The sequence below is a fragment of the Parasteatoda tepidariorum genome, chromosome 1 (assembly GCF_982258835.1).
Source record: "Parasteatoda tepidariorum strain Cologne lab strain chromosome 1, Ptep-v5.0, whole genome shotgun sequence".
Classification (NCBI taxonomy): Eukaryota; Metazoa; Arthropoda; class Arachnida; order Araneae; family Theridiidae; genus Parasteatoda; species Parasteatoda tepidariorum.
Genome location: NC_141755.1, coordinates 71,253,044 through 71,277,311, shown reverse-complemented (window position 1 = coordinate 71,277,311; position 24,268 = coordinate 71,253,044). Strand labels below are relative to the sequence as shown.

General features: G+C 30.4%; 1 protein-coding gene across 1 annotated transcript in view; it reads left to right on the top strand.

The window, feature by feature from the left end:
* LOC107437838 (uncharacterized) overlaps window positions 1-24,268 on the top strand; it is a 341,669-nt gene that overhangs the window by 279,530 nt on the left and 37,871 nt on the right. Inside the window, exons 9-15 of the mRNA XM_016049967.4 lie at window positions 662-786; window positions 9,300-9,338; window positions 12,315-12,358; window positions 12,476-12,583; window positions 16,282-16,538; window positions 18,873-19,071; window positions 21,518-21,613. Coding sequence (XP_015905453.2) covers window positions 662-786; window positions 9,300-9,338; window positions 12,315-12,358; window positions 12,476-12,583; window positions 16,282-16,538; window positions 18,873-19,071; window positions 21,518-21,613 — 868 coding nt within the window. The remainder of the gene's footprint in view (window positions 1-661; window positions 787-9,299; window positions 9,339-12,314; window positions 12,359-12,475; window positions 12,584-16,281; window positions 16,539-18,872; window positions 19,072-21,517; window positions 21,614-24,268) is intronic.

Below are 24,268 nucleotides of genomic sequence, written 5' to 3'. Positions count from 1 at the left end.
TGTTTTAAGATAAATGATTAAAAATATTATCGTTAATATATTTAAAAAAATTATGTTACTGCTTATTTAATAAAACATTGCACATAATTTCCCAATTTTCTGGACAGCATGCTGCTCTCGGTGAGGAATATGTTTTTTGATATTTGCATTCATATTTTTATGTTTATTTATTTAGTATAGTTACTGTTGTAATAAAAAAAAAGTATTTTATTACCGATAAAATAAAAACTTTTTGCTTATGTAAGATAGTTTTTTTTCTTTCTAAAATTAAAATAAAAGACGTATTTTATTACTTCGAATAAAAGTAAAATAAAACAAACCGCTTCTTGTACACTGTAAAAAAAAAAATAAGGATCAAACTAAGGTAAAAAGTACTGGCACGCTGAGTCCAACATCTGCAAAATCCAATTTTCCGTAAAATGCATTTTTACCGTAAATTTTATACCATACTTTTTACAGTTGCATTTAATTACATTGATTTAGTGACTTCACAGTATATATTTCTATAAAAATTATGGTAAATCAGATTTTTTGTTCGATAACATTTTAGGGTAAAAACGAATTTAACGGTTGAAGGTACTGGCACTCTGAATGCCTGTACTTTTTACAGTAATTTTTTACAGCATAATTGGGAAAACTGAATTGTTCATTTTTTTTACAGCTCTGTTGATGATCCATCGAAGAAAAATCGTCGTAATTCAATTGTAGTCATTCCACCAATGCAAATTTGTCCGGGTGATCTTTTAGTGTACAGCAAGGTTCTCAGTCAAAGGAATACATTATTAGGTATTTATAGAACAATTTATTATTCCTTATACTATTTAGAATTGAAAAACTTGGTGATAAGATTGTTCCTACCTCACCTTCTGTATCTAGAACAGAAGCATTTAATAAAGTTCACAAAAAAATTTTCCCTCAAAAATCACCGTAATCTATTGTTCTACATTTAAGATAGTCATAATACAGGATGATTTATCAATTACAAATTTGCTGGGGAAGTAGGACTCAGGATAAGAGATTGAGAATTGCGCAGCGATCCTTGAGCAAAAATGTCATCGTATGCAGCTTAGAGCACTTTATTACGAACTGAATATTTGAGAGCTTTTAAACCAGTATTTTTATTTATCGTAATTTTGTAATAAATATATGTTTTTTTTAATAACTTTTGACGAAAATTACATTCAAATTGGCCGAGATATAGCTATTTTATTGTAGTGTTTTGATATGGCGACTATAACTTGCATAGTTTGACAATTTGTTAGACAAATCAATTAATTATGATAAAGCAGTAATTTGTCAGCCTAAATTAATGCGCCTTGTCGCAATTATTTTATTTTAGAGCCGTCGTTGAACAGACGACCAAATTTTGAGTTTACGACCGATGACCGATGAGTTACGACCTCCGTAGTCTTGTAATTTTTAACACAAAGGATAAGGGAACTTTTGGATCAAGTATCGCAAGAAATTTGCCTTCGAGGTGGAATTTTTTTTTTTTTTTTTTTGATGGAACTAGCTTGCATTTGTGTTACATCGAAAGGAAAACCACGAAAATCTCCCATGGTTTGCCTGATGGTAAGGGGACTCTAACCCATGATCCGTCTATCTGCTGAGGATATTTTACATCAGCACTGCGCTCGGTGCGAGCTGGGTACGGAATTCGTTTCAACCAGCCATCGCTGGGATTCGAACCCGGTTCACCTCATTAGAAGGTGAACGCTCTATCCCCTGAGCCACCACGACTCTTCCAAATTTTATAGCAGTGCTCTTTTGTATTCGAAAATTGTTAATCAATAAAGCACGATCTTAGGCACCCAAAGAAACCTCCGAATGATATCAAAACAACCAACTATTTAGCAGTTAATATTGACAACATAAAAACCGTAAAATATTTCCAGATATACCATATCGTTAGCAGAACAATTCAAGAGAAACCTATCCCTAACAGTGATGAGGGTATCAGCTACAAATATTTGATTGTCAACACATCAGCCAATCACGATTGTCAACATCGTGACATGGATCCTCACAGAAGATTAAACCTATGATGGATCCCTGGGCAAAGAAGCCCCCAACACGTTTATCCCCTTATTCTGCTTGCGTGCCTTAATTTAGTTGGTCAGCCTGCCTGTATAGCATCATCACGCAATGCCTTACTTAATGAAGTTATCTCCTTCAAACTGTGTTAACTGTTTTAAGTAAACAAAGAACTTTTCTTAAAACTAACATGACAGTAAATTATGAACACAAAACTGAGCTGTTTTTCTTCAAGAACGGTTTCAACTGATGTTGAAAGTAAAAGAAAGCTCTTGTACTCTATTATTTTATTTTATTTAAGAAATGCACTAAAGTTAAATATCAAATTTTGCATTATAGACTGATGAATAGTGCGCAAATAAGGGTGAACCTCCTTGAATAACTTTTGATCTAATGATCGGTTATAAAATTCATTCATTACACCATTATTAATTCATTTATCCAAAAATAATTACATGCAAAAATGAACTTTCAGTAAATATTTATTATTTTATTTAATAATAGTCAAAAAAATTTTAAATTGTAAGGTATGCAGTTTCTTACGTCATTTTAATGAATGGAAAAATACAAAACCTGCGCGAAATCGGACGAATTGTTGATGAGAAATCAACTTTCAAACATGCGGAATTCTTAAAAAATTTGATTTCTCAGGGGTTATTCGACCGATTTCGCTCATACGCGGAGGTTTTGTATTTTGCCGTGTAAAATTACATTCTTTAAAATGATGGAAAAAATTTTAGGCCTTACAATTCAAAATTTTTCAGACTATTATTAAATAAAATAATAAAATTAATAATATTTACTGAAAGTTATTTTTTGCATGGAATTACCTTTAGATAAACAAATTTTTTAATTAGTTTAAAAAATTTCGAGATATGACGAAATACGCAAAAAGTAAAATTAACACTGAGGGGGCCAAACTTTGAATTCCTCTCTTGACCAAACTATCTGAACGATATTTCCCAGATTACCCCCTATGTTTTGGGAGTCAGAAATTCAAATTCAACGAAAAAAAGGTATGTTTATTCAGAGAAAGTACATTTTGTCGTCAGAGTCCTTAACTGCACTAATAAATTAACATATTTGAGGGCACATTCTCGAACCATTAAGATTGAGTCCTAGAACGTGAAGATCCGATTATTAGATCAAAAGTTATTCAGGGAGGTCCGTGTTTTAATTTGCCTACTGTACTGATAACCCGAAAAGAGTCTTGATTGGTTAATCTTTTTTTTTCTTTATATGCACTTACACAAAATCGAAACTACATAACAGAGAAAGCTTCAAAGCATAGCAATTTAAAAAAATGGAGGAAAACGATAACTGCTTTCCATAAACAAATATTAAATGATTCATTAAAAGCAGTATCAAAACAATTAATTAAAATCAGAAATAAATCAGCATAGTTGTCGAAATTTTGCCTTCGTGGAGGACTTTTTTGATGGAGCTAACCCGCACTTGCGTTACATGGAGAGGAAGACCACGAGAACCTCCCACGGTTATCCTGACGACAAGGGGACTCTAACCCATAATCCATCTACCACTGAGGATATTTCACGTCAACACTGTGCTCGGTGCAAGCCGGGTGCGGAATTCATATCAACTGGGATTCGAACCCGGTTCGTCTCATTGGAAGGGCGAGCGCTCTATCCCCTGAGCCATCGCGGCTCTAGTGACCTAGTATGAGAAAAATCTTTTAACTGTTTTTATCTAAAAAGCTTTTTTTTATTAAAATAATATTCAAGTGTTAAAAAGTTTAAAACTATAGTGGCCGTATAAAAATGTCTGACAATTTACCAAAAAATTATATCTAAAGTAATATGATAATCAAGAAGAGTATCAATTTGACAATAAATTCCAACCGTGCATTTATTTATACAAAATTCAAAATCATAAAATAATTCCGGAAAAATAAAAGTAAATATAAAAAATAATAGTCAAATGATTTGAAAAAAGTAGAGTTATTGAATGCTTAGCAAAACTGCAAGGAAAAACTTAAATTTTAACTGGCAGTTTTAATCCATTGATGATAAAGATGAAAAACAGAGAAAACCCGCTTTGTCAATAAAATAGCTTTAAACCGTCAGATACGCAGAAAAAAATCTGTAAAAGGAACTGGAAGTTTTTACAGTGAGCAGATAACGGATAAAAAGAGAAAAAACTATATTTTACTTTGAACAGTTTTTCTCTGTGAAAAAGAAATGTTTTTCTTCTGTAGAATTTATTTATCTTTTACAGTGAATGAATTCAAACAATAAATAAATAATTTTGTTAAGTTCAGATTTATGTTATTTAACATTATTCTCAGGAAACTGTAGTGTATAAATATATTTAAGTAGTTCGCTGTTTTTTCATCATCTAGAACAACCTAATGCAAATGAAATTTCTAAATGAATTCAGTAATTTCTATTTCCCAGGAAACCAACTTTTAAAACCCAATAATTAAGTGATGAAGTTAATTAAATAAAGCCGTAATTCAAATCAATTTTTTTATTTCTACTCTAGATACTTCACTTTACTAGCATAATGCAACTTGTTAAATTATTCTGTGCCATAATTTATTTCAATACTGTGTAAAAAGAAAACGATAGAATGTATTACTTGCAACTCACTATATCCCTTCATGGTTGCGAAATCCTTCCTTTTTACTTCGCCTTTGGTGCCAACTAAACAAATAAAAAAAATCTTTTGTGAACATCTTTCTAAAACTCCCAAAACGCCAAAGCAATCTATTTATCTCCGATCCGTGCGGCAAAATTCTTTATTAGATGAGGAGTAAAGTCTTAGAAGAATATCGCTATTGCGTTGTCAAGGGAGTCATACTACTTCTGATGAGATTTTTCTCTTAAAGGGTGGCATCAGAATGTTAGAGAACTACATTAAGTGATCAAAGAATGGCAACAAAGTTTGAATCAAAAAGAAATTCTTCTTTAACGTTTCGAAATGGCCAGAGAATAATGGTGCAGACGATAGTTTTATATGATGTATCACCTGCGCAATTCAAAACTAATTGAATTTTTTTGTTATTTAAGTATTTAATTACCCTGGAAATTTTGAAATTTAACTGAATAACTCATTACTAATTCTAACCAGTAAGCAAAATAAGTAAAATCAGAATGACATTTAATAGCGGGTGTATTGTGACGCAAAAAAATATAATGGCATGCAATACTAAATGTAATTAAGTTTTGTTGTAAAAATTTGAAAAATACTGAAACAAAAAACTATATTCATCATTTTTTATCATTGCCCACATTTTTTTATTTATTGTTATTTTTGCTGTGAAATTCAGTTTCCAAACTGAAAAAAAACTCAAAAATAAATGGATGGTTCCATAATAATGGCCTAAAGAACTGCTCGTTCGTGAATCATAGAATAAATTGATGTAAAAGCAATAATGTATTGAAGATATTTAAATCAACGATGATTATACATCTGAATAAATTTATATATAAAATTTTTAAGTGCTTTTGGACTGAATGATCCTATGTTTCTCTATTTAATTACTTTTAATATTTAAATCGACATCATATCTTAAAGAATTATTCCCGTCAAAAAGATTTTTTCAACCATTTTGAACTACCTTTATTGTGGCTTGCCATACTGTTACTTAACTCAAGGTAAGAAAATACATAAGCTTAAAAATTTGTGGCTTATTACTAGCAGAAGTCCAAATTCTTAGTAAGCCTAAATAATAAAACCGTGTTATATCATTCCTATAAAATAAAATTATAATTATTTCTGCATTTATCCGATTGTATTTCCCTACAAACATGCCAAATACTTAACTAGAAACATTACTGTCAGTAAATTCAAGTCCCGCAGTGGACTAATGATCGTTAAGACACGGCTCCCAGCAGATCACCGAAGTCAAGCATCACTGACTGCGGTTAGTGAGCGTGTGGGTGACAACTTGGATTAGTCTGCGTAGGAACCGAGGGTGTGCGGTATTGGTCCTCGTTAAACTGTTCTACCGTACGACTTCGCGTGTAGGTCGTCGGGCTACCGAAGCAGGGTTGCCATCCCCTCTGCAGAGGATCAAAACTGTGATGGCATGTCTTCGGATCATCCTCAGGGATGTTTCCCAGAGCGTCGCCAATAGCCCATTGTGCAGCTCTAGTGCGACGTCTAGTGCCTACAACAATAAAGTCAGTAAATTCAAATTTTGCATTCGAAATTTTTACCATCTTATCCAGGGTCGGTTACTTAAAAAGTGTTTTTTTCCCGCTATACACAACAAATGAAGAGATCAAACTCATATAGTTGAAGTTTGAAGTTCTAAATCATCCTTTATAATCTCCGGATTTGTCTCCTATTGACTAACGTTTCTCAAAACATTCAGAATTAGTTTAAAATTTTTCAAGCAGTAAATGATGCATAAATAAATAAAACACATGATCAAACATAAGATTCTTTTAGTACTATGACGTAGATCGGTATATGTGATCGTTTTGGAGTTACATAATTAAGTGTAGAAGCACAGAATTTTTTCCCACTATTACCGAATTTCGACACGGGAAAAATTCCTCATTATTACACCGAAACAGTCGTACGTCTGTTTATGAATCCTCATTCGTGTATTTTTCCAGTTAATTATCTTTATGTACAGAACAAAATCAAACTTTTGTTTCTTTGGTACATAAATGATATGTAATCGACGGATTGCATTTATGTAAATAGTTTTTTCATAAAATCTGTTCGAATTATGTTGCCTTGAGGAGCTTTTAAACTTATTTTCATATTTAATAACCTAATAACGATAATAATTTTCGGTGCATTAAATGTTTTAATTTATTTTGTTTTTAGCTAATAAAATTCCCTTTATCAAAACTAAAAAAAAAAAATTATCATACTTTTTTTTATATTGAAAGTTAAAAGAAATGTTACTAAAATTTTATATTAATAAGATTTGTGCAAGCACAATATAATAATGAATCATATTATGAGGGTTCAAGCTACAAGCTTTTATTTATTTTTATTGTTTTCTTTCAAAATATTTTAAATGATCATCCCTATATCAATGTTTGCTGTATTTATTATTTTTACAATGCTTGAAAGCCTCATTCATTTAATAATACAACTTTCAAGCATATTCCCTTATAACAATGAATGAAATATTCATTTTTCTTCCGATGCTCGAAAACTTATTTCACTAACAGAACTTGAATTGTTTATCCCTTTCAGTGGATGAGTTATTCATACTTTTCAATATAGTACTTGAATTCTGCATTATCATATTTCACCCCGTATGAATTGTTCAGCACTTTTATAATGCTTGAAATGGCACCCCATTTTAAAATGTTTTCCATTTTAAATTAAAAATACCTTCGCTATTTTTCACAATGATTTAACTGCATTGCGACAGTGCTAAAACTACTTATTCCTTTCACATATTGCTTGAACATTTTCGTCCCAAATATAATAAAAGATATGTTGATTTCTTTCAACATTTAAGTCGCTTGCATCATTCAACGAACCTAAACTCGGTAAAATTAAGAAAAATTATATGAACAATTTCAATATTCTTCATGTAATTATATAGAAATTCACATTTCAATATGAATAAAGATGCACAAAATGAAGAATATGAAACAGGAAAATTTATTGAATTACTTAACACTTCCTCGTGCTGTAAACTGTTTATATACTTAATTGAATTGAATCTCTTCTCTTTTCACTACTCTCTTTTCAATGTTTCATTAAAATTGAATCTCTTTTCAATTTTTCCAGTGTTCAATCTAAAATACTTAAAATTTTTAGTTTAGTTTTCAGTATTATAGATATGTCTTAACTGCTTACTTGACACTGCTTAATTTATAAAAATTCTGTAACTGTCTATTTTTTCATACTTTTGAAACAGTTAACAAGACGATATATCGCGTGAGAAATTTTTCATAAGAAATTCTGTTTTATATCCATCCGTATCATAAAATTTATACATAGTTTACATCAAAATACAAACAAATTTGTGCAGGATTACTACACCGCAGCATAATTCTGAGTAATCCTTTAACAATTTGTTTACATTTTATTATTACCATAACCTCACAGCGTAATCTTGAGTGATCCTTTCATAATTTGTTTGCATTTTGATATTACTACCCTGTAACATAATTTTGAGTAATCCTTCCATAATTTGTATGCATTTTGATATTGCTACCCGCTGCGCAATCCAGAGTAATCCTTCCATAATTTCTTTGTATTTGGATATTACTATACCGCACCGTAATCCTGAATAATCCTTTCATACTTTTTTGCATTTTAATAAATTTTGATAAACCCCGAAGCGTAATCCTGAGTAATCCTTCAATAATTTGTTTACATTTTGATATTACTACCCCGCAACGTAATCCTGAATAGTATTTTCATAATTTGTTTGCATTTTGATGTTACTATCCCGCAGCGTAATCCTGAGTAATCCTTCCATAATTTGTTTGCATTTTGATATTACTACCCCGCAACGCAATCCTGAATAATCTTTTCATCATTTGTTTGCATTTTGATGTTACTATCCCGCAGCGTAATCCTGAGTAATCCTTCCATAATTTGTTTGAATTTAGAAACATACTTTGAAAAAAAAAACATTTTTTAGCATTTAACTTCGTGGTTTACTCTAAGTTTACCAGAGCTAATTTTTTCTATACTTTAAATTTTAAATTACTTGTAGAAAAAGTAGAATTGGAGAATTAGCCTATGCCTCGATATAGAGTCCTCTTTAGCACCACAACAATAAAAGTAAAATTGAACGCAATATTTTAACGGTTGATAGTGAAATACGTGCTTTTAAACAAAACACGGTATGGTTACTACTTAAAATAAATTATTATACATAATGCAGCACACAGAGTTCATGCAATAAACGGGCTTGTAAAATCTGTCCTATGGTCGGTCGCTGAGCAGTACCAGGAATACAGGGATCTGGAAAAAATTTCCTTCCTCTTCAGATTTATGTCTAAATTGTGGAATTAGCTTAATGAATAAGTGGTGCTGCCATCTGTCGAGGAAATTCCAAGCTTAGTCCTACTACCACCCTTGTGGTGTTCATTAGTCAAACGAAAGGTGCTCCTTCCTGACTAAATTCACAAGGTCAGTGACTAGCTAGCTTGGATTGGAGTCACCATAAACAACGCTGCGTGCGAACTTTAAAAGGAGCCACACAACATCACATAGCTGTTTGAGGATTATAACATTATTTTAAAAAAACAAGTTCTATGAAATTTATAAAAAAAAAACTTCGTCATTTTAAAACTGATTATTTTATGTTGCAGATTACGATGGATCAACGCAAAACTTATCGATGTCTGAAGGTATTGTTTCGTTTAAGTTTTGAGTCATTTTCAAACATTCTTGTTGAAAAATGTATGGTTGTATGAATACTATGTATGAAACATTGTATAAATTGCATGCATTTTATCATTTTAACAGTTTACAATATTTATTAATAATTATTTCATTTCATCACATTAACATGCTTTTCTGAACACTTTGTAATAATTTCGAGATTAAGGGTGACTAAACGTGACAATTTTCCCCCACAATGATTTCAATTAATTGCTCAAAATTGTAACAATGATTAAAAATGGAACTTCTTCATCCAGTTTTGATTTTACTGGAAATCACTAAATACAGGGTTTTCGAAAAGTATAAGAAAGGTGAAAAATCTCGCATCAAAAATTTAAATTGAGCCATGAAACACTTTTCAAATGATGCAGTTGATTATATCAAATTCGTCCCTTACCCTCAAACTTCGACCTACCCTCTGGGACATGCCCCAGCTTCTGAGGATTGGGAGAAAATAATTTTGAAATAAATGAAAACGTCTGTTTTTATCTCTACGATCTCACATGTATTTCTCAAAATATCTCCATGTAGTCATTTTCATTTTACTTCACGTGTATTTTACAAAATATCTCCATGTAGTCATTTTCATTTTACTTCACATGTATTTTACAAAATATCTCCATGTAGTCATTTTCATTTTACTTCACATGTATTTTGCAAAATATCTCCATGTAGTCATTTTCATTTTACTTCACATGTACTTCACAAAATATCTCCATGTAGTCATTTTCATTTTACTTCACATGTATTTTACAAAATATTTCCATGTAGTCATTTTCATTTTACTTCACGTGTATTTTACAAAATATCTCCACGTACTTGTCATTTTCATTTTACTATTATAGCGCGATCTGTGATCTAAAATGCGAAAGCCCGTAAATCAAAATAGGATACATATTTCTGGAAAATTCATATCTGCAATCAAAAATGGCGTTTCTTACTGAAACTTTTGACGCTGCCTTTTACCTCACGACCTCCATGCTGTGAGGTTGAGGGGTCGAGTTTGGTATTATTTATTTTTCAATTGCCACACACCATTACAAACTATGCCATTAGTGCACGTGCCCACCAGTATTTTTCAATTGCACAATTAAAATTCAGCAGTGGAGGACACACGTCTAAATGTTCAGGAGTCGTAAGAAGGTTGGAGTCACAAAGAGAACGATGAGGTGAATCTTAGACAGTCATATCCAGTTAAAAGTCTAAGAAAGCAAGCGCCAGTTACTTTTCTTGGAGAGTTAGGAACAGTTGGGTACTATTAAATGCATCTCTTAAAAATATTTTACATTTTTAGATTTTTCATCGGATGCTTATTTCTTGAGCTATTTGATAGCTTCCATACTTTTCGGAATGCTATATATCGTACTCGAGTTAAATATATATTGATATTTTTTCTTAAATGCATGTTTTTAGTTTTTGCTAACATTGTTACTGTTGTTATTATTATCATTGTTATTATAATATGTGCCATGTTTTTCAGACCGAATTAAACAACAATAATTATTGAAATAATTGCACGGTAGCCAACTTGAAAAGAATAATCGAAAAAATTTTCATGATTTGTTAAAACAGTAAAAAGTTATTGTTCGATTTTTATTATTAATACATCACAAACTATGAATATATATATATATATATATATATATATATATATATATATATATATATATATATATATATATATATATATATATATATAAAATTAGTTCCTTATTCAAATGCAAAATACTTTTTTAAATTGGAAGTCTATATCCTAGATTTATGAAATTTGGAGAACCTGTTAGGTAAAAAATAATTTCGCCTTTTTTTCTTAACCATAATAATTAATAGTTATTTTTCCAAATAACTAAACTATTTTTTACTGAATTTTCAACAAAAAAAACTATTTTTATCTTTGACTGCTATTTTCACTAAAAAAAATTCCTATCATATTTTTTAATAAAATAAGACACATCATTGCACTTTTTCAGTTAAAATTTGTCAGCGATAAATTGTAAGTTCTGTTAACTTATAAAATTTAATTATTTTTAAATAATAGGAAATTACGAAATTTTCCTTAGAATTATTTTGGTAACTCTCCAAACTGAATCAATAAGTTAATTTTTTTGTTGCTAATTTGTTTCCTTTTACCTTTCACTTGTATGCACATAGTAACTTTGCAACTAATTCGCTTGATGTACTTTTTAAATTGATACTGAGAGAAATACTTTTAATTGATATTTTACAGGTTTTCTAAATTTGAGAGGTATGTTACTTTTCTCAATTGTTATTACAACTTGGACCATGCAGATTTAAAACAGTGTTAGTTAAAGCTTTTAAAAATATCTTAATTGTGCTTATTTAATTATTCACAAAATACATTTAAAGTGTTTGCAAAGTTTGTTTCCAAAGTTATTCAAAAAATTACCTCATTAAATATAAGCAAACTTGATCTTAAATTGGTCATGAAGATATCAGAATTTTTAAAAAAGTACAAATAAACTATTAATTCCCGTGAAACAAATTATACTCACTTGCACAATTATATAATTTTATATTTAGCAACAAATTCTATTAAAACTACATAAACCTAATTTAAAAATAAAATTTCAAGAGAAAAAGCAATTCCTTTCTTATTTTATTTTTAACTACTAAAACCTAAATGACATTTCTAAATCTATTCTATGTCTTACCTTATTTTTTTAAGAACATTTCTGATATCATTGTTGCGAAATGTATTTTTAACTAATGCAAAGTAATTGACTTTTTAGCTAAATCATTCAAAAACTAATCAGTAAAAACAGTTAACAACCCAAATTGTTATCAGTAAAAAAAATATCAATATCCTTTTCACAAATGGTGTCCGTGAATTTTTGTTTTAAAATGAAATATGCATGAGATGCTTTATTGAAAATAAATGAGTTTTAAATCTTTAGCTCAAAAATTTGATTTAATATTTACAGATTCATCAAGAAAAGGCAAAAATACATGGTCCCTGCTTCGCCTGGTAGGTAATTGTAAAACGAAATATTTTCGTTGTAGTACATGACATTACTTTCGATTTTTCTTTTAACTTTCTTTTTTTAAAAACATATTATGTTAATACCCATTTTGAATTTTTTAGTTTGATCGATCCGGTCGAAGCAAATCTGAATCTCTATGCGGACTAGAAGAAGTTCTTAGTAATTTGCAGCCTTCTGAATTTATTGATGAGCATCTAGCTAAATACAAAGTAAAAATCTACGTGACTTTGTTTAGATTTTTGTACCATTTTAATTCTTTCTTTCTTTTTCATTGGCTGGAGTCGTAAAAAGAATAGAAACATAATTTTAATTTTAAGAAAGCAACAATAATATCGAAAGTGATCGCTCCATAAGTCCTCTGGTTTCTCAATATCACAATGATTTCGTACATCCATAGCAGATACGCGAGTGATATTTGTCTTCTGTCCTACAGAAAGCATTCTGAATTTATTGATGAGCATCTAGCTAAGTACAAAGTAAAAATCTACGTGACTTTACGTTTAGATTTTTATACCATTTTAATTCTTTCTTTCTCATTGGCTGGAGTCGTAAAAAGAATAGAAACATAATTTTAATTTTAAGAAAGCAACAATAATATCGAAAGTGATCGCTCCATAAGTCCTCTGGTTTCTCAATATCACAATGATTTCGTACATCCATAGCAGATACGCGAGTGATATTTGTCTTCTGTCTTACAGAAAGCATTCTGAATTTATTGATGAGCATTTAGCTAAATACAAAGTAAAAATCTATGTGACTTTGTTTAGATTTTTGTACCATTTTAATTGTTTCTTTCTTTTTCATTGGCTGGAGTCGTAAAAAGAATAGAAACATAATTTTAATTTTAAGAAAGCAACAATAATATCGAAAGTGATCGCTCCATAAGTCCTCTGGTTTCTCAATATCACAATGATTTCGTACATCCATAGCAGATACGCGAGTGATTTTTGTCTTCTGTCTTACAGAAAGCATTCTGAATTTATTGATGAGCATCTAGCTAAGTACAAAGTAAAAATCTACGTGACTTTACGTTTAGATTTTTATACCATTTTAATTCTTTCTTTCTTTCTCATTGGCTGGAGTCGTAAAAAGAATAGAAACATAATTTTAATTTTAAGAAAGCAACAATAATATCGAAAGTGATCGCTCCATAAGTCCTCTGGTTTCTCAATATCACAATGATTTCGTACATCCATTTCAGATACGCGAGTGATATTCGTCTTCTGTCCTACAGAAAGCATTCTGAATTTATTGATGAGCATCTAGCTAAATACAAAGTAAAAATCTGCGTGACTTTACGTTTAGATTTTTTGTACCATTTTAATTCTTTCTTTCTTTTTCATTGGCTGGAGTCGTAAACAATAATAGAAACGTAATTTTAACAACAATAATATCGAAAGTTATCTCTTCATAAGTCCTCTGGTTTCTCAATATCTCAATGATTTCGTACATCCATAGCAGACACGCAAGTGATTTTTGTCTTACAGAAAGCAGGCAGCAATGCTTATACCAGGGGTTTCCAACTTACATGAGGCCGGAGGCCGCCATTTAAAACACCTGTCAATTGGCGGGCCGCAACTTTATAAAAATTTTATATAGGACTCTTAAATGTCTGAAGGAACATTAAATATTACAGTAAGATTTTTATCTAGTTGTACAATACAAAAGTATTGAATTTCAAATAATAATAAATATTTTCTTGGATACAAAACCTGAGAAATAAATTTTTTTGCACCGTTGGTATGTTAAATTTCATAGAAACGAAGAAATTAGGCTTTTTTTAATGAAAGAAAAGTATTTTCAACCCATATCGATTTTTTAAGAAAATTGTCCGCAAGAAAAAGATAATTGATATATACCTACTAGTTCGCGGGTCAAAAAATATAGACTTCGCGGGTCGGATGCGGCCCGAGGGGCGCCGCTTGGTAACCACTGCTATATACCATTTTAAAATAAGATTTGATATTTGATATATTGATCAGAAGCTAAACTAAGAGGCATGCAATCAGGAGGGTGCGTGTATCCAGGCGTGGAGCAAATGGAAAGATCCTTGACTGGAACTTCATTACTGAGTAGCAATAATGTGAGATATGACTGAAAGGCAAAAAGTAAAAATAACATTAAGGAAACCAAAGTTTTGAACGTTTATACCTTATTTCCAAAATTGTGGTTATCCCTCATATTTTGAAAGTCAAAAAACAAAATCTTTAACTTAAAAAAGACTGTTTCGTACTCGAATCCGCAATTAATTCATTTGTAAAACTAGTTAATTAGAATGTTAAAGTGCGCCGCTCAAACCGTTGAGATAACATATATTAAAAGTGAAAATCGAAATTATTGGATCAAATAAATTATTAGTTTTTTTACAATTATACTTATCCTTCTTCAAAATTATGTCAAGTGGTTTGTACGATGAATTTTATTTTATTTTTATAACCATCGTTGAACAGCCGACCCAATTTTGGGTTTAATACTACCAATGTTCAACTCCGTAGCCTTGTAATTTTGAACCCAATCCAGAATATTCCTAGATCAAGTATAGGGAGAAATGTGCTTTCGTCCAGGATTTTTTTGATGGGGCTAACCCGCGTTTGCGTTGCATGCAGAGAAAAACCACGAAAACTTTCACGGTTAGACTGGGACTCTAAATCATGATCCGTCTACCACTGAGGATATTTTACGTCAGCACTGCGGTCGGTGCAAGCCGGTTGCTGAAATCGTATCGGCTAGCCGTCACTGGGATTCGAACCCGGTTCACCTTATTGGGCAACGATAGCTATACTCCCTGAGCCAACATGGCTCTGTATAATGGATTGATGCGACGTTGTATAAGTTTTTAATTTTCATTAAATTAAACAAAATTGACAGCAAAATAAACGACATGAATGAGGAAGGAAGATGTGGCCAACAGGAATTAGAAAATTTAATTGGAATCATTTATGTTCAGAGTCATTTATCGACACAGAATCAACTCCTTATTGAAAATACCATCAACATTTCGGTCCTTTGGTCCGAAACAGAAAAAAAGTTTTAAACTTATTTTGTTGAACAAACAAAATGAGAAATATGAGTATTTTCGAAGTTACGAAAAAAATTGTACCCTATTGGAGAGCAATTTAATAGTTATGAAAAATTAAAAAAAAAAATTCTGAACTAATGAGAAATTTTCTGAATCTTTCTGAAAAAAACTTGTACAGTTTACTTCTTTTTCTTTGTTGGAGTTAGTTAAGAATCGATTTGGACTTTGAAAGTCCATTAGCTACATTTTTATTAACGAATATGTAAGTAAAATTATAAAATTATTTTAAAAAAAAAAGTGGCTCAAAGACGTTTGTTGACGGAATAAAGAATAGCACTTATTTTATTTGTGACTGTTCTAGATAAATTCACACAAAAAAAATTTAAATTTCAATAGACTTTAAAGACAATTTATGCATCGAAACCAATTTAAAATAAAAAAAATTCCTAAAAAGCCAATTGATAACTTTATCGATACAAGACTAAAGAAAAATTATATTGTCGTTCATATAAATATTTCATTTATTTCTCTTGCTTAAAAAAAATCATTTTCCTTTAAAATTATCAAAATAGCTTTGCTTAAAGAAGTTATTAATCTGTTAAAATAAAATTTTACATAAAAATTATCATAGTAAACAAGTTTACTTACATGTAATTCAAATAATCCTTTATTTTAAATATTTTTTCTAAGTTATAGTTTAAGAATATGCATTTGTAATTTAATATATGTATTTTTAATTTTGAAAGATATTTATAATGTTTAATAAATTATTACAAACATAATTTTGTTTATAACATTTTATTCTCATTTTCTCACAGAAAAACTATTTTATTCTTCAAAATAAATTTGTAACTATTTCATAAATTCGAATTACTTTTTCCTCTAAAGGGAATCCAATGGACGGAATTCGTTACAATGTGGGAAAGTCGTTCTCCTAAGGATTCCAGAGGTCTTTTCCGAAAAAATTCCAAACGTCACTCGAACAACTCCTCTGGATCTTCCACCCTTACAAGAACATTTTCACGCATTTTAGGCCCTACAGATGGAGAAAAAGATTCTACGAAAGAAAATTCAGTACCTAGCATAGTAAAAGTTCAAGAAAATGGACAAGTTACGGGAGAACCACCGCCATCTCCGATACACAAGTAAAAATAAAAGCTCATATTTTAAATTATATTCTTTGACTTTGGTATAATATTAATTTTAAGGTGGTTTGGTATGATATTAACTTTAAGGTAGTAATTTTAATATTATGGTTGTGGTAATCTGTTATCTCAAATTAAGCTCTAAATCTTAGAATAAGTATTTTATCAAATGCATTTCCCATTATGCGTCAACCTTATTGTGCAACAATGTACTGAGAATTCCCGATTAGTTAAGTTTATACAGAAATTTCCCGATTACTTAGATGTAAAATCCCATTTGTTATGGCCCGAAGAAGTTTCACAAATAACTAGGTTTGTGCAGATATGTCCGGAATTATTGGTTCCGATGAAATTCCATAATTAGTTAGATCTTGAATCTGTCTAGTTGGGTTTGTACAGAAATTTCTTGATTATCAAATTTTCTGATTAGTTAGATTCGCATAGAAATTCCCCATTAACTTTGGTTAATATATCCAATCAGTTAAGTCTTGCAGAAATTTCTTAACTTGATTTTGTACTTTACTCTTTCATCGTGACGGACGAGATAACTCGTCTACCAAGAATATTCGCTGTGCGCTGGGGACGAAATAACTCGTCTTCAACGAAATGACTTTCTGTATTATTGGAGCGTGTTCAGAGACTTATTTATAGACATTTTAGCACATTCCAGTCAATAATATTTTGTCTTTACAACATTTCTACAAGATGGCTCCAACAGACAGCGCAATTTATAGAGCCCTTGCGAAGTGTTTGCAACATATTCGATTTTATTATTGTTTTATTTTATTATAATTTTTATCTCTACAAACAATTATATTTGGATCTCAAAACGTTATCAATAGGCTCTCGAAGACGGGAGTTCCGAATATATTAGTCTTAAGCCTAACTTTGATCGTTGAATTTTTGGATGTAGGTTGCCAAAGCTTCTCGGAAAACAAAAATTAAATCTTTAAAAAGGAAAAATAATTGAAAATAATGTTTCGTGTTTTGTAGTTTGCTTGTTTTTTAAATCCTATTATTATTTGTAGTTTTACTTTATAACGTAACTCTTTCAAAATCATAAGCTGAAAAATTCGTGGAAATCACAAATTGTATTGAAGACATGGTATCATATGAGTAATGATTGAAATGAGCAAATTTTAATTTGTCTCGTATGAGTAAATTAAACATTTACTAAATTTACATAATGATGATTTTTTTCATTTCGGGAATTAAATATTTGTTTGTTTTTAAGCATTGATGAATATTTAATGAACAATGTTAATTTCAAAATAGGTTTTAAAGTTGAGAGGCTGTTATGATTTCGAATTTCGGATAGGCACTGGAACGAGTTGAAAAACTCTGATGGTGTTAACAATCAAATCAGTCATAAAATTATTATTATTTGCGCTTTATAATGTTTCTCTGATCTTATCTCAAAGCATTATGTTTCTTTTCTTAAGAGATTTAATGTCATACAAACCTATAGTACATTCAAACCTCCAGCAAAGACCACCTCTATGTACGACCACTTTTGAAAGGCAAGGAATTCTTTCCATAGACTTTGTGTCGAAGAAAACCTTTAAGAGAGACCATTAAGACCTCTCCCAGCGACTGGACAAGCATTTGCACCAAATGCGGAAAAGGTCAAATAAGGAAACATGAAAAAAATTATCAAAATAAGAAATTTAACAAAACAAATAAGTAGATTAAAATCTATTCAAAATATTTGTGTGAAGCTCTAATTTAGCGATTTTGTTTTTTTGTTTTTTTTTTTTTTTTGACGACACAACCTCATGTTGCATTCAGAATGCACTAAAGATGATGCTATCCATGGTTTACTTTTAGAATTGAAAGTTAAATTTTAAAAAAACAAGCATCTCAAACAAACCTTTTCTAATCTCTTAAAACTAACTAATTTTTATGATGTAAAATTAAATACAAACTTAAACAAAAAACATAATTGTTTAGTTATTTGAAATAGCTTCTTCATTCATAACTGGTAAATTAGTTTTTACACATAATTATATTAGTTGGGATCGCTAAATTTTATTCATAAGTCCGTCTTTTCATGACGCAACAAAAGAGGCATTTCCGCACCAAAAAAATGACACTGACTAAAAAAAAATCATATGCAAAAAAATCATGTACTTTTGATACCAATTTTGAAGTCAATGGAGGTAACCTCTAAGAACGACCAACATCCATCAACGACCATTTTATTGTGAAACGGAGAATGGTCTGTATAACTATGTACGTTTTTCTGATGGGTATTATACAAAAACTAGAGAAAAATTGAACTTAATTTTGCAGAAACAATTCCAAATTGCTTAAAATGCCTTTAATGTTTTGCAGCAACTACGACGGATCTGCGGAGATAGCCAAAGACAAAAATGACAATTCCTTCTCAACATTAAACGAAATAGAGAATCAAATCAACAATCTGGACACTTTAACCCGTTCAAGGAATGAATTAAAAAGAAGAGAAGCACTCTGGGACTTATTCCAAAGCGAATGCATGTTTCTGGATGACCATCTCATGGTACTGAGGAATGTAAGTACTCTGGAACACCAAACCTCAATTATCTCTTAAATTCGACCAGTTGGTGTGGCGAATGTAGTCCACAACTCTCACAGCTTGGCCAGAGATTCATTGATTCACTGTGCCTGAGTCCCTCGATCATGTTTTAGTGGTTCTAAATACACTCTAGTGTTCCCGAAAGTTTGAGAATCAAGAAATTCCACGAACGGTTGGGAGATAGGAGAGTGGGTTACGGAGACCGAGATAATCACTCTTCGACCTAAACTGAGGTAGTGTTGTGGGCACATGCTGCAGTATACTGTCTTCAAATCGTTATTAAATACCATTAAGCTATCACCAAAATCTAACTGTTGTGGTTTCAGTGCGACTTTAATAACCAAAAAATTCTAAATTAAAATGGCGGAACACGAAACCCATCAGATTAAAAACATATAAATAGACTGTAATAAATATACATGCTGCAGTATACTGTCTTCAGATCGTTCTCAAATACCACTAAGCTATCACCAAAATCTAACTGTTGTGGTTTCAGTACGACTTTAATAACCTAAAAATTCTAACTTAAAATGGCGGAACACAAAACCCATCAGATTAAAAATATATAAATAGACTGTAATAAATATACATGCTGCAGTATACTGTCTTCAGATCGTTCTTAAATACCACTAAGCTATCACCAAAATCTAACTGTTGTGGTTTCAGTGCGACTTTAATAACCAAAAAATTCTAACATATAACATATAAATAGAAACATAGAGACATTAGAAACATATAAATAGACAAGTTTCAAATTTTTTTAAAAGAATCAAACAGTATTAATTTTTTCTAGAGAATTCAAATCTGCAGTAAAAGAAATTCATATTTAAGATCTCAAAGATGTCCCGAAAGAATGGGCGGGGAAGATCGAGTTTTGTATCATTGTATAGCTTTTAAAAATATTGAATGTGAATAGTTTCCCTTTTTCGATCCAATGTATATTTCTCGGGATATTTGGCCTAATTTAAATAGGGTTAATAATAATATGATTAATTTTTATTAAAATTAATCCTATTTGATCCATGGGTTTATGCAATTTGCTCATAAATCTCGCTGCAACCGATAGAACTAAAATAGGGTACAAACTGCTGAAAGTAGTGGTTTCTCGTGACTCGTGAGATTTAAAAAAAAATAAGTAAGTAGAAATGCTTCAGCATTTTTTTTTTTTTTTTTTTTTTTAATTTTTTTTTTTTAATTTGAAACTTGTCTATATGTTTTTAATCTGGTGGTTTTCGAGTTCCGTCATTTTAAACAGTTTGTAATTTAAATAGGGTTAATAATAATAATATTATTAACTTTTTCTGGAAAATCCAAAACTGCAATGAAAAACAGGGGTTCGTCGTGAGGATTTCAAAGTTGCTCCCCCAGGGGTGAAAGATCGAATTTGGTATCATTGAATAGCTTTTTTAAAAAAAATATAAAATGCATCTATTTTCACTTTTTCGATCAGTTGTATATTTATCAAGCTATTTCACCGTTTGTATATGTTTACACCTAGTATATGTCAAACAGTTACATATCAAGAAGTATTAAAAACAAATAATGCTATAAAAATTTAACCCTCCAACAAGTGTTTGTTATTACTTAAGTGTTTAAATTGTCTATAAAAAAAGGTGATGAGTCTTTCTAACTAGACTAATATTTAGTAAATACAGACTAACATTTTTCATGTATGCAGGCATATGTGCTCTATATACAATACAAAAACCTTTAAAATTCATTGCGCCCAATTCTGTATAGATTAAACGATGAAAGATTTTTTTTTCTTTTTTTATTTCCAATGCCCACATGTGTTAACATTTCGTCAATTCAGGCATTTACAGGACTAATGTGTTGGCCACGCTTTCAGGTGCTCCATATTAGGTGAGCCAACGTTGCTCCCACAGTAAGGATAGATAGTACAGGGAATGAAAGAACATCCACGCCTTACCCGGGATTCGAACCCAAAACCTTTTTGAAGCGCGACCAGTTTCCTGACCCCTACACAGTGCGGTAGGCAAAGGATGAAAGATTGATAGACTAAATATTGAAAAGAAATTCTATTCTTGAATGATTCATCTCGGAATATGTAATTTTTGAAGAAGAAAAAAAATTCATTATAATCTATAAAATTAATGCGCATAATTATCATCAGAAATTAAAGAATAATCTTTGAAACTTATTCAAATATCCCTTGCACAAATGAACTAAAATATTTGAAACATACTCAATTATCACTCACAAAAAATTAATGTTTGCATGAAAAATTTTTGCAATATATACTTATTTCTTCACGTTCTACTTTTGAATGACTAAAATCTAGATTTGAAAATATTTAACAACTGATTTAAGCAGAAATAAAGTCAAAATGCAAGTTTAATACATATTAAAATGTCAATACCAAATATAAAATTTTAATAATATTGCAATCGTTGTATTTAAGGTGTTCATGGAGCCTTTGAAGAAAATACAGGTGGAAGGTTTTGCAATGTTTGCTGAACCCGAAGTTCTTTTTGGAAATTTAGATGAGCTATGTTTGGTAAGTCTAATGTTTATATTTTATCATCATGTTTTCAATGAACAGCAATACGGAAATATACATAATGAATCCATTAATGCTCCAACGCTCTAAAACCGTAATACCCATACCTATTTAGGAAACGCTCCAAAAGTTCTCAGCTCACGGGCATTCTATTTTTGACACAAGCTATTTTTAGAATTTATTTCAATTAAGTTTCATCAAAGGCTGCGGGTAACAAGGTTGATCAATTTACTTTTTTTTTTCTTTAAAAAAATTTTTTATAGTAAATAAATTTGTAAGAATGTGCTTTATTTTAACATCCCATATAACTTGAGATTTTGCATTGCATTTCAAAGTGTTACACATTTTTCACCAATTAAAATCAATATATAAAGCTCAATAAATAAATCCCAGCCGATTTCACAGCTTTCAATTATGGCATAGAACATATTATATTATTCAAACATTTAAACACGAGCTTTAATGGCTTGATAAACAAACTGGATTTACATGGTTTATGATAATGAAATTAGGTACAATAAAACAAAAATCAACATCATCATTCAAAATAAAAACATTTCTCAAAAAAATTAGCTATTTACTCTAGGAGTGGAAAGTATGATAAATTTGAAACAGGAAAAAGGATTTCTTTAAAATATACAATAGGCAGATAACAAAACAAAAAAAAATTTATACATTAATAAGAATTTTTAATATTCTAAAAATGTTAACTCGCTTAGTATGATGATTATTAAGTGACAAAAGAATTTTCGAAAAATGTCTATCTCTCAAACAATGCTTTTTTTTTTTTTTTGCTCGAAATTCGAGAACCTATACTGTCTATTGAGTTATATTTCATTTCCGCTGGCTTTATTTTACCCAGATTCTGATTATTTTATCCAGGTTTTGATTAAATAAAATACAACTCCTCGTTTAATATTGCTTTAAAATGCTAGTTTAACTAAAAAAAAAAAAAAGATGGGGGAAATGCCATTAAATTAGAACAGTTAATAAGGTTAAAACTATAAAAATTATACTGATAAATAAGTTATAGTTATCTGGCATGGTGTTTACCTTATCTAATGTATTTCGTACACAAAAAGTGAAATCATCATCAAGAGGCCCAAAACTACGACAGGTCTCCTAACTTCAATATTGAGTGTCAAAAATCCAAATCCATCAGAGAAAAAAAAGTTTGTTTATTCAGAGAATGTACGTTTTCTGCCTGAGTCCCTTTATTTATCAAAAGACGACAATAATTGTACATTTAAGGTCAACCTTCAAGATTGAGTTATGAAAAAGAGACAGGTTAAAGAACAAACAAGTAAAATGTATCGAAATTTTCTTTTTGTTCGTATCTCCTTCATTCATCCTTCAATGTAACGTCAAATACAGAAGAAGAAAAAAAAAGACATGGACACTTGTTAATTTCAAATAGCCACAATAATGATTACACATAATATTATTAAGTAAAATATTTAAAAAATAACACAAAACGCACAAATAAGCAAATTCAGTACTATCATCAGCGGCCCAGTCTCTTATAGTTCTGGGTACTAACAATGGTAATAGGACAAAAAAGGCTTATTTATTCGTGCCTTTGCCCCGCGCCTGATTTATCATAAAGCCTGAGAGGCCCAGGCTAAGGGCCCTCTCATTTCTGGGGGCCCTCTAAAAGTTACAAATAATTTCTTTTTGTGTATTTGCTTAAGAATTGTTTAAAGTTATGAATTGATGATGACTGAAATAGATATCAAGCTCGAATATCGTAATTTACTTATAAAAACAATGAAAAATAGTGTAGTTTCTATAGCTTTAATAATTTTGATTTATCTTCTTATTATGTAATTTACTTATATATAAATAATTTAAAAACACTTCATTAAAAAACACATACATTTTGTTTAAAGTAACAACCAGGGAGCCCCTGGCAGTTCTGTGTCTTGGGCCCCCGCATTTCTAGGTCAGTAGAATGAAAATTCAAACATAAGTAAAGATATTATTATTAGGTCTGTATGATGCACATTTTTCATAAGCAGCAATACTTGCAAGCATTACTTCCAGCACAAAGAAAAATTCATCTAATTTTATGTTATTGTTAGAATCTGCATGATACACTTTTAGTCAATTTCATAGAAGTGGATAAACACTGCCAACACAAAGAAAACTTTACTTCTTTCAGGTGCTATTTTTAGGATTTGTGCAGCACTTATAGGTAACTTCATGTTGGAGGATAACAAAACAAGATCTTAAATTTAAAATGCAGAAAAATGTATAAGGTAGTAATAAAAGTGGTAAAAAAATAATTGCTTTACAATTTTTAACAAGTATTACCCACGAAGGGCGAAATGAGGAAAATTTTAGATATCCACTTCTCTTTTTTATTACTTTTTACACGTAGTGGCCGTATTTAACTCCTTCCCTGTTTTTTTTTTTTTTTTCCGCCATAACTTTTCACTGAAACTCCATTGAATGAATTATATTTTTCTTCATTTTACATCCAATCAAGAACTACTTACCTATTGCGTGCGTATCAAAAAGTATAGTGCTTGCTAATTGTAGCAAAACAGATTCCTGTATAAAAAAAATTTTTTTGCTCCTTTTACTATGTTTTTTGCACTACTCTAACACAAAACCAGTCTAGCTTGTAAAATGCATGTAACAATGTGTTTG